The following is a 12,579-nucleotide window of genomic DNA, read 5'->3' on the forward strand; positions in this document are numbered from 1 at the left end:
GTGATCGTATTTTCTTGTTTTTTTTCTGCATGGATGTGTTTCATCTGTCACACATTCCTTAGGCGTATATAATATATGTGTATATTACGAATACTGCAGTTTAAAGCAAATAAATATTATTGCGTGTTACACATTTAACTATCAAGTGCTTTAAAGTAGACGAAAATGGATGAAGTGATTGAGAGAGTTAACGCAACCGAGTTGCGTAGCGAAGAGATCGCAGAACGTGAGCAAAACAAAAGCCAAGTCAAAACACGGGTGAGCTATGAGAAGGGGCAAAAATCAAAATATTTGAAAGCACAATAAATATAAACTTTGTGTAAAAAAAGAACAGGTTATGTTAGTCCTATTTAATGTGAATGAACTGCATTTTAGAAATGAAAGTGTGCCAAACAGATTATCGAAACCGAAATGTATATTATTTATTAGGAAGATTTATCAGTTACTTCTTTTCGGCTGTTAAAACGCGTTCCCCGATATTTGTTTTTTGACTCGATCAAACAGAATTGCCATATCAGGTCAATTCGATGGCTGTTGGATGGTCTTCGTTTTGTTCTGGGTCAAAAATTGGCATGTATATTTTAATAATATCGCCTGAATATAACCTTCTATACTAAAATTCTATACTAAAATTCTGAAGAAGCTCACACTAATTTTCATTATTCGTAGCCAGAATTTTGAACACAGAATATTGTAGCATAAACATTTTGTACTAAACCCTATTTGATGCATTTGACTGAACATGGAGAAAGAACTAATTTGTGTAAGATTTCATACTATTTATGTATATATAATTGGCGCGTACACCCTTTTTGGGTGTTTGGCCGAGCTCCTCCTGCTAATTGTGGCGTGCGTCTTGATGTTGTTCCACAAATGGAGGGTCCTACAGTTTTAAGCCGACTCCGAACGGCAGATATTTTTATGAGGAGCTTTTTCATGGCAGAAATACACTCGGAGGTTTGCCATTGCCTGCCGAGGGGCGACCGCTATTAGGAAAATATGTTTCTTAATTTTGGTATTTCCCCGCTAGATTTCAGATTAAATCAACTAAATTTTTCGTGATTAATAATTAAGTAACACCACGAATTTGAATAGTTCATTAATTATCCCACTTAATTTTTGTTTATTTATATTCATATATTTGTTTAATCTAGTATATATACGAATACTATGTATCTTAGGCCTCCTAAACATTGTTTATCGTCAATGTCAAACATCATTTTAATTCCGCGCTTCCGCATATCCAAACTCAGCAAACACCCACAAAGCTAGGTTATGCATCGCAAATAAATTTAAATTCAATAATCGTGCACAGGCTAATTTTTAAAAATGTCATGCATTTATACACATACATACACAAAAATGCTAGTTGACTAATAAGTTTATAGTTTCTGTAGTTACTTACCTTGGCCAAGAAACTGTGTAAGTATTTTGCTTGCCGCCGTAGCCGAATGGGTTGGTGCGTGATTACCATTCGGAATTCACAGAGAGAACGTTAGTTCGAATCTCGGTGAAACCAAAATTAATAAAATATTTTTCTAATAGTGGTCGCCCCTCGGCAGGCAATGACAAACCTCCGAGTGTATTTCTGCCATGAAAAAGCTCCTCATAAAAATTTCTGCCGTTCGGCGTCGGCTTAAAATTGTAGGTCCCTCCATTTGTGGAACAACATCAAGAGGCACACCACAAATAGGAGGAGGAGCTCGGCCAAATACCCAAAAAGGGTGTACGCGCCAATTATATATATATATATATATAATATATATAAAGCAATTGCAGAAATGATGTAAATGAATTCCTATTAAATAAGATCATACACTGATATCAACTGAAAAGCAAATTCGCAGCTGTTAGAAGTGATTTGACTTGAATGCTTCATCTTCTACATCTAACGCTGAGAATGATCGTTCAAAAATCAATAATTGGAATAAATTTTAAATGTTGAAGTAGGATTAGACGGAATTCACTAAGATGTGAGAGAAGAATCTTGGGCTGAACACATCTCAATCATATTTGTGCCACGCCATTTTTTGCATTAGAAGATTTATTTTACTTCGAATAATGAAATATAAGTTGTGGTGTACGAGTATATTGCAAGTAATAATAAGTTGATATGTATGTATGAAATGAAAACCAAACGATTTACAGCGTCAGTCTCGCCATTTAAAAGCCACTACTCTTTCGTTTATTAGGATATCTGGTTTTCAGAAACCAGGATCTATGTAAATGATGAAAGTTTCTGCGCACCGTTTTTCTTGTTGAGGTGAAAAACTATTATGTATTTTGAATTCATCTCACGCAGCACATAACTGCCTACCTCGTTCTATAGGTAGAATAAGCCGTTACTCGGACATATTCGGCTTAAAAAATAGCGCATTCATGTATTGGCACCCATGTGACTGTTGATAGTTTTATTAGAAAATAATAGGGCACCTCATATATTTAAGAATCAGCATTAACACCGAAACATGGATACTTTCAATTGAGCACGCAATTGAGTAGAAAAGTTCTCTCTCGATCAACAAAATCTATACTTTATAAGTCTCTCATCATGTTCGTGCTCTTGTATAGCGTAGAGGCATTTAGATACTGTACAGCAAATGAAGATCTCAAGCTAGAACTCCATAGCAGTCCCTTCAGCCATTGTGATTTTCGAAGTTTCTCCGGCTTTATTGGCGTTACAGGCATTAGAAGCAGGCAAATCCATACTATCATATAATTTTTAGGCGTGACATTTACTCTCAAAGTTCATGTTTTGCAACGTTGCGGAAATTTAGCATTTTTTGTGATGAATATCTGCGCATTTGCTACATTTTCATTTTCAAATAAAATGTTGAAGCATGAAAACAACCTAAATATGTGCAACTATGTAGATATGAGATCAAAATACGAAAGTTTAGAGCAGAATCTTCAAACAATTATTTTATTAATTAAAAAAGTATGAGCCCGATGAAAATGAAACTTTTTATTTCAAAGAATTTAATTTTTTATATTGCATAGTGGACCTTCTTCAAATACATATTAGCTTAATAGAAAATGTGGATGTTCATTTGATTGTGCCAATTTTATGCAAAACTTTGTATAAAATGTAGGTAGATATCGATTACATCATTACCATATTCATCGCTGCACAACTTATGTTCGAAACAGCTGTACGCCTATAAAAAGTAGAAAATTTGGCTACTTTAACACCTTCGCTGGCTCCTAATATAAATGATAAATGGATACAAACATGGTTACAGATGCAGAAGAAAGCAAAGAGCATAAGGCTTGACACCAGTTATCACGAAGAAGAAAATGCGCTTTATTAATATATATGCAAATTTATATATATATTCATTCATATAGATGTTCAGCCGAACTTTTTCATGCCGGCTTCCAACGGCAGTTAGTTTTTTTTTTGAGGAGCTTTTTCATGGCAGAAATACATTCGGTGGCTTGCCATTGTACTAGAAAACACTTTTAGTTCAATTTAATATGTTATGCCCACAGTGGATTTCAAATGCGGTTACGAGTGCTCATCAAAAGGAAGAGGACTATAAGGAGGTTTTAGTGCAGTTCCAATGGAAAAACACTCTTATTATTGTAAAAGTTATTACGTAATATTTGAAAATATAAGCACTACTTTCTGAATTTTTATAGCAAGTATTTTATTTTAATTTTTATTAACATACTTTTATTTTTTTTTTTTAGTACCGCACATAACAAATTTTCACCTTAACCGGTTGCCCAATATTTTTATTTTCAAAACCACACTTAATGAATTTTTATACGCATTCCTCATTGTTTATATTCGTAGGTATTACGCATTTTCTTAGCCAAACCACTTGCCGTGCTTGCGACTCATAAGTGATAGTGACAGGTGTTTTTATTTGCTTCGATGCACATTTTATATACAAGTGTACCGTTAGTAAACCACACTTAACTTTTGCAATTTTTGTATGTCAAGATAATCCTTTATTAGATAAGGAAAAACTCTTAAAAGTGAAATAAAACTACTGTAGATTATTTAAACTTGTGAGAAAAATGAGCTTGTGAACAATACATTGGGCAGCGTATTGTGCTATACAATGATGTCAGATCGTGAAAATATTCAACATTAATAGATTTGAGTTGATTGGAAAAGCGAGACTGATTTCCATGCAAACAAAGGTGGGTGCTTCACTTCAGGCTTAAGAAAGGAGGATATAAGAATAAATGAGACCTAAAGGAGGTGGTTTTAATTATATTTTGAAACATTTTTCAGTTGTTGTCTTAAAGCTGCGATATAAACGTAGTTCCTTTAGACAAAAGGCGCAAGTTGGCGCAAAATTAATCACCCTATAGGAAGATTTATAATTTGTGCAAATGACGTCATACTTCAATAATATTTGGCACTTGTGAACTAGACAGCGGCAGTTTACAAAGAAAGAAGCAATGGAGCGCTTAAAGTTCAAAATAAAGACTTCCATCACTTAAAATCATTTTTTTATTTTATTAATAAAAAAGTTACTCAGAAACAAAATAATGCTGATTAATTTTGTGCCGCCTTTGCCATAAGATAGTCGAGCATATCTATGGGGATCATATGTTGTTGCTATTGATTATGCCCCATAATTTGTCATGCCAAGAATTCTTTTCAGTTTGAAGAGGCATTTCTTTTCCACACTTTTGCCTTTCCAAGAAACATTTACTTAGTTGTTGGGCTGCTTCTGCAGACTACACCAACGGTTCTTGAGAGTTTTCTTACCGATATTCCCAACCGTTTAACGAATCTTGCTAAATTGCTGCGACGTTTGACCACAGATCTGTCTTCAGATCCACATTTTGTCATTTAACGAGCCAGTTGATTTCCATTAACCTCAACATAACTTCAAACTTAAACCGTCTCACGATGGAATTCACTTTCAACTTATCTGCAGTGACACTAATTTGATATCCGAGCAACCAGCTATAAAATATTCATAACTTCAAAGCCTCAAGTATATCTGAAGTATTCTACCTACTAGTACCAGTGCCATTTTCTGTTACAGGATCGTCAGTAAAGAAATTTTTGGTTCAACTGCTTGAAAGGGCTTTCTATCCCTCTATTGTTCTCTTGTAGGCAGGATGACAGTGTACTTTCTTCCGAAGCTGACTCCGCTCAACAGCGTCTTAAATTGGTTAATTTATGGTTTGAGTGAATTACTAGCAGCCACGGTAGCCGAATGATGGCTTGTGTATAACTACCATTCGGTAATGCCCGGGTTTAAAATGCACTGTGGACATGAAACACCAAATGATCGAACAAGTTTTCTTTCATAGCGATCGCTACTCTGCGGGCAATTAAAAACTTCCCAGCACATTTCTACCTTCAAAATGTTCCTCATAGAAAACATCTGCAGCTCGGAGGCGGTATAAAATTATAGGTTGGCCCATTTACGGAAAGACATTAAGAGTCAGGCCACAAATACGAGGAGGAGCTCAGTCAAATACCCAACAAAGGATGTAGGCACCAAATATAGTATATATTTGCCACTATATATGTTAAATAGGAAACTTGTGGGAAATTATTATAACCAGTGCATTTGCAAGTGTTTAATTAGTTTTTCATCTCATTCTGTTCACGCTTTGAGTTACTCATTTGAATTTAAATCCATCTGTTGTTTAAATAAAAATATTTTAATTTCAAACACGTTTTATAGGATCATGTTCGCAATCAGCTTTTGTATTTATTGAGATGTGTTAATTAATCAGTCAACTGAGACTATTAGACCCCACCATCTGCGTCCATCAATCAACCTGTTAGAGTACATGCGAGTAGGTGATGTAAGTGACGGTTGCCGGTACAGAGTAGGACGGGTAGAATTCAATATTTTATATTTACATATGTATAGGTGACAATTAATCCCCAAGATATAAAACTAAATTCCGTGAAATGAAACTGGATTTGTATAACTACAATAGAAAAAATAAAAAGTTAATTTCTTTGGTAAAATTTCTTGTTTTTTTTCACAAACAAAATAAAACCTTACAGACTTAAAGTACAGAAGAGCTTAATGATAATTTCTTAATAATTTCTAACTAATTGCAAGTGCTTTGGGATCAAAAAGATTTAATCTGAGACCCAAACAGAGATATCGGCAAACCAAAATCGATATGAAGTGAACTATAGAACTTTATTAAGCTCAATAAGTAGCCTATTAATAAGGCGCAAAATTAAAGTAATTAGATTTAAATACGAATTCATATGAGAAGGATAATAGAAGTGTAGCATCCTACTGAACACTATTAATAACATCACATATAAAGTAGCACAAAATTAACAATCCATTTTGTTTTTGAATAATTTCTTTAGTACATAAAAAAATTATTTTGAAAGATGCATCTCTTTATTTGGACTTCTACGAGCTCCATTGCATACTGCTACATTTGTATACTGAAGCTGTCTGGTGCACAAGTGTCAAATATGATTGACGTACGGCGCTAATTGCAAACGCTATAAGTCGAAATATTGCTCCCACTTCAAACATCTATGTGGGACAATGACACCTATCCTCAAGAATGGAAAGAAGGAATTATTGTGAAGCTAGCCAAGAAAGGTGACTGGAAAGACTGTAACAACTGGAGAGGCATTTGCGTTCTCCCTACTGTTGAAAAAGTAATTGTGCACATTAAACTTGAGCGGTTAAAAGTCTACCTTGAAGGCTAGTTTCTGCCAAGCTAGATTCCGTAGTGGTTTTTCAAGTGCAGACCACACTCCGTATTATCATAGCACAATGTACCGAATATAGATCCAAGCTTCACCTAACGTAAATAGGAAGTGTATGTAGGGTGTTTTGCGGAGGAGAGGAGTATCAGTTAAACTTGAAGCGTTCGTATCAAGGAAAGCTACAGCGACGCTTGCGATCACATCTTCTATAAAGGAAAATTATCGGAACTCTTTCACGTGCTAACTGGCGTTCGGCAAGGTGGTATTTTGCCCTAATCTTTACCCTGCTTTCCCTGGTATTTGAAAACGTTCTTAGTCTTTATTTTGCTAACGAAAACCATCAAAGCGGAATTCCTTGGCAGATCCTTAACACATACTTCGATCAATTAGAATATACCGACAACATTTGTCTGTTCTCGTATAGGATATGCGATCTAAAATCGATGGCTCAGTCAATTGAGGAACTATTGCACTAAACAGAACTTAAAATCAGCGTAGAAAAGGCAAGAGTATTTAACCTGAACTGCTGCTCATCAGATTCTTTAAGAGTGGATGTGGATGTGCAGATTTTTGAAAACGTGGATAATTCTTGCTACTTGAGATGTATGAGCGCCGCAGATGGAGGAAGTGAGATTGACGTAGAAAGCAGAATTACCAAAAGCAAGACGCCGTCCGGCACTCTTGCACCGCGCTGACAAAATAATACAACAACTACGCCCACCAAACTGCGAATTTTCAATGCATACGTCAAATCCGCCCAGCTACACGCCTGTGCAACGTCACAGCAAAAGGTGATCGCAAGGCGGGGACATTCATTAATCGTTATTTGCTCCACGTAATGCGAATTTTCTAGCCCCGAACAATATCTAACACCGAATTACTGAGGAAGGCTAATCAAGCCAATGGGGCGACTGAATTCCGTAGAAAGAAATGGCAATGGATTGACTATACCCTGGGGAAGAGCGACGATAACAACGCCACACAGGCGCTACGATGAAACTCCTTCCAAGCAGACTGGACGAAATGTAGGCAGACTACGAACCACTTGGCGCCGTTCAACGGACGGAGGCAGAAATGATATTTTTGAATAAGGCTTGGAACGAACATAGAGCCCTTGCACAAAACCGTGTTCGAGGAGTTGTGGACACTCCAACTAGTTGCTGGAGGATCTTATAAAGGGTGTTTTTTTTAGAGGTTAGGTTTTCAAGATGAAATAAAACGTATATAATTTAATGTTATGGCCAAGAATTTAGCTTTATTATAAAGATAAGGGTTTGCCATTATGTTTTAAAAATGAATAAATTCCAGCCGAGAGGCCCAATTTTCGACCACTTTTTGCAGCAATTGGGGCCGTATGCCAGCAATAACGCGCCGAATATTCTCTTCCAAGACGTCAATCGTCTCGGGCTTATCTGCGTAGACAAGCGACTTCACATAGCCCCACAAGAAATAGTCCAGCGGTGTTATATCGCACGATCTTGGAGGCCACGCCACAGGTCCACGGCGCGAGATAATGCGCTCACCAAAAGTTTCCTTCAATAAATCGATTGTTGCGTTGGCTGTATGGCATGTAGCGCCGTCTTGTTGGAACCAAAGGTCGTCCACATCAACATCGTCCAATTCAGGCACGAAAAAGTCATTAATCATGGCTCTATAGCGCTCTCCATTGACTGTAACATTATGGCCGGCTTCATTTTTAAAGAAATATGGACCAATGATTCCCTCTGCCCATAGAGCACACCAAACAGTGACTTTTTGAGGATGTAACGGCGTCTCAGCAATGACTTGTGGATTATGTTCACTCCAAATGCGACAATTTTGCTTATTGACATACCCATTCAACCAAAAGTGAGCTTCATCGCTGAACAAAATTTTCTTCGATGCGTCGCGCGAACCGAACCATTATTTGTCAAAAAGACCATCTACGAAAAAAGTAGTGATAACTTGAAAACCTAACCTCTAAAAAAAACACCCTTTATATACCACATATTGTACAAAATCGGGGCTAATGAAATATAATTCCAGAAATGGTTTTTTCGTGAAACACTTTAATGAATTATTGTATCTCATAGCAGGTATTTTATGCCCTTTATTTCTCAAGTACCCAAAATTCATTCTGCTATGCGCCCAGTGATCGACATGTTAGCAATTAATCATCGTCATCATCATCATCAAAGGAATTTCTGACGCTTCAAAAGTGCTGCCACACAGTGTAAATAAATAACTTTGTACGCCACTATTTTATCGGTGACGCGTCCCTTGCTTGCTGAAAATATGCGTATATCGGCCAATCAATCTCCGTCTGCACAGCCATCAACAACTATCTGTAATTATACTCTTAATATAGCAGTGGAATCAAATGCCTTATAGAGTTGTTTGTGGGGCGTGCAAATATCTTTTTATCATTTCATTGTAACAGTTGTCGGCCTTCTCATCATTCATTAACCAGCAGCCAAAAATTTGCTCACAAGTGCCGAAACCAGTTTTAATTGTTGTAAAATATCACATTTTTCGCGCGTCGTAGCTGGTAAACGAAATTGACGAAAATTAAATGAAATGTTGTCTACCTCAGCGCACATTCATACATATATATTTGTACATATTTTAATTTCATTTAATACTTTTATGAACAAGTCTTAACTCAAAAAAATATTTTTTTTTTCTGTTTTTGTTATTTCAGCCGACGGAGTATCCCAAATCGGTCGCATTCATTATCAGTAATGAGTTCTGTGAACGCTTCAATTATTATGGATTGCGAAGTAAGTAGTGAAGTCAATAAACTTTCTTACTTTCACCCAATGCAAAAACAAATAATTTTATTTATTGTACTTTTTAATTTGTTTTTTTTTTTTCAAGCAATTCTCGTGCTGTACCTCACCACCAAACTGCACTATGACAAGGATACGGCGACTGTGCTCTTTCATGTCTTCTCCATGTTGGTGTATTTGTTTCCCTTGGTGGGCGCCATTATTGCCGACAGTTGGTTGGGCAAATTCAGAACCATCCTATACTTGTCAATGGTATATGCTTTGGGTGGCGTGATTGTGTCGCTGGGCGCTGTACCGCTTTTGCACCTGCCCGTAAAGTGAGTAAAGCACAAATCAGAGTCATAAGAAGTTAAGTCAAATATTCAATCAATCCACTTTCTATTTTCCAGAGAAATCACCATACTCGGACTTACATTGATTGCTCTCGGTACGGGCGGTATTAAGCCATGCGTTTCAGCCTTTGGCGGTGACCAGTTCCGCATGCCTGAGCAAGCCAAACAATTGGCTACATTTTTCTCATTGTTCTACTTTGCCATCAATGCTGGATCCATGATTTCGACAACACTTACGCCCATATTACGTGAGGATGTGCACTGTTTTGGCGATAAGAGTTGTTTTTCATTGGCCTTCGGCGTGCCAGCTGTGCTGATGTTGCTCTCGGTAGTGATTTTCGTTGCTGGCCGTAGATTGTACGTGGTTAAGCCACCTGCTGGCAATATGATTTTTGGCGTGTCAAAATGCATATCCGACGCTATAGGCGGTTGGCGGCGCGAGCGTGAGACGAATCCCCGCAAACATTGGCTTGATTATGCGGAGCCAACTTCCGGACAAAAAATGGTGGCTGATACGAAGGTCTTACTGAAGATTCTAACGTTATTTTTACCGTTCCCCGTATTCTGGGCGCTCTTCGATCAGCAAGGCTCACGTTGGACATTCCAGGCGACGCGCATGAATGGCGAAACATTCGGTTATATCATTAAACCAGATCAGATGCAGGTGGTCAATCCATTGCTCATACTTGGCATGATTCCTCTGTTCACCTATGTGCTTTATCCGATTTTGGCAAAACTTGGTATTAAACGTCCATTGCAAAAGCTCACACTTGGTGGTCTACTAGCCGCAATTGCTTTTGTGCTTTCTGCCTTCCTCGAAGTCAAACTAAACGAAGTTGATCCATTGCCGCCCGCGGCATTTGGAAACCATCTACGCATCTATAATGGCATGCCTTGTGCTTACCGTTTTGCTTCAGGGCTACCGAATCGGCCGAGTGTTATTGAACCGCTTGGCTTGTGGGAGGATAAGACGCTGTCTGTGCCGAAGCCACAGGCTTATCCATTCAACGCGACTTCAGCGAGCGATCGTTGCAAAAACTTCTCGGGGACCTTCCGACTGACACCTGGTAAGGAGACGAGTTACTTCATTTCTAACGAAGGTGTGCAGGAGTTCTTAGACTCAGCGGCCAAACCAAAGCTGGGTAATCCAATGGTACGCATACTATTAAATGTGCCCGCCAAGGAGAGTGCAATCACTTTAACTGATGCCGTAGAAACGGCGGTGCCTCTGGTCTTTAGCAATGCCACGCAAGTGGTGAATGTGGTACATGGCGAAAGCGAATTGCAGGTGGCGAATAAGAAAATCGCAAGCATAGATACGAAGAGTGGCGGCGTATATGCGCTGCTGGTGCACGGGAATGCTAAAGATGGCTTTGTGAGTATAATATGAAGGAATGTAGTTATTAATTTTTCATTGCTAATATTTCTATTTCCTCTGCAGACTTCAAAATCACATGTCATTACGCCGCCCAATAGCATTCATATCATGTGGCAACTACCGCAGATCATTGTCATCACAGCTGCCGAAATCATGTTCTCTGTGACGGGCTTGGAATTTTCATACACACAGGCACCACCGAGTATGACATCCGTTCTACAAGCTTGCTGGCTACTGTCCGTCTCCATCGGCAACATGTTGGTAGTAGTCATCGCTGAATTGAAATTCTTTGAATCGCAGGTTTGTGTCTTAAGTCTTTTGTTATCCTAATCCATTACTAAAAAAAATTTTCTTATTAAGGCTGCCGAATTCGCACTTTTTGCCGCTCTTATGGTTGTGGACATGTTCATTTTCATTTTACTCACTATTCCATACAAATATGTCGAACATGGCGAAGATCCCGAGGCAAATCAAGTAGTGGTTACACCAAATATCTCCAAGCAAAGAGAAGCTGAGAGGGAAACGTACACTGCTAATAGAGGAAATGGACATTTCAATGATGCATATGAGGGAGAGCGTTAAATCCATAGACTGCAGCTACCTTTGTACTATATCTGTTTATATAAAAATTTGTTATTTATATTTAGTATACGGCAATTTTGAAGCCGCTTACAAATATCCGCATAGTATTGCCTAGCCAAGCAGCAGTAGAAACGCTGTAAAGTACTTAAGTAGGTTGTGGTTCGTTTAGCTCATTTCCACTTTATAGAATATATTATATTTAAATTTTGTATTATTTTTGTACATTTTCTGCATTTGTTTGTGGTTGCCATTTTGCTCGCATGTAAATATCGATTTTTCTGTTATTTTGTGTGATACGTATTTTACCATTTATTTGTTAAATCTCGTATTTTATACATATATCCGGGCATACACTAAGTTGTTAAGTAAATCTATCTATTAGAATATTGCAGCGATGCGTTCCGTTACACTTTTATAATTGTGTGCATTTATAAATAATTAAGTTTTTATGCTTATAAAATACATACATTTTCACATATAATTATTTTGGCTGCATGTTACGGTTTAAGTAGTTAAATACTTTTTTATTAATTTATTTATATGATAATAATAAATGATGTAAGTTTATAATAAATAAAGACATTGTTTTTTTACCTCGATTCAATGGAAGCCAAAATAGTGACATAATATTGGATTTTATATATTACACTGTGTGACAGTGAAATTATTCTTTTATGGAGACCTAGTTCAACTTGTAGGTATAGTAAAACTAAGAAAAATGGTATAGGAGAAATTTCCAATACAGCCCCAAAATCTCATTTTATGGCCATAAAACCATTTTTCAGTAGGTTGATGTGAAGAATAACTCCTAACTTCGCCAATTTCAATTCGATTTCGAATTTGCTTTTT

General features: G+C 37.3%; 1 protein-coding gene across 3 annotated transcripts in view; it reads left to right on the forward strand.

Annotated features, from left to right (window-relative positions):
* The window catches only part of LOC129237351 (peptide transporter family 1), a 55,691-nt gene extending 43,383 nt beyond the window's left edge, over positions 1-12,308 (forward strand). For 2 of the 3 annotated variants that reach the window (XM_054872035.1, XM_054872037.1), the window contains 5 exons: positions 9,351-9,429; positions 9,527-9,755; positions 9,828-11,145; positions 11,212-11,448; positions 11,509-12,308. In XM_054872035.1, the coding sequence (XP_054728010.1) occupies positions 9,351-9,429; positions 9,527-9,755; positions 9,828-11,145; positions 11,212-11,448; positions 11,509-11,730 (2,085 nt within the window). In that variant the 3' untranslated portion in view covers positions 11,731-12,308. Of the gene's footprint in view, positions 1-125; positions 259-9,350; positions 9,430-9,526; positions 9,756-9,827; positions 11,146-11,211; positions 11,449-11,508 lie in introns of those variants that run through there. The other variant, XM_054872036.1, reaches the window with a different exon arrangement.
* Positions 12,309-12,579: the final 271 nt, after the last annotated feature.

The sequence above is a fragment of the Anastrepha obliqua genome, chromosome 2 (assembly GCF_027943255.1).
Source record: "Anastrepha obliqua isolate idAnaObli1 chromosome 2, idAnaObli1_1.0, whole genome shotgun sequence".
In the NCBI taxonomy this organism is placed as follows: Eukaryota; Metazoa; Arthropoda; class Insecta; order Diptera; family Tephritidae; genus Anastrepha; species Anastrepha obliqua.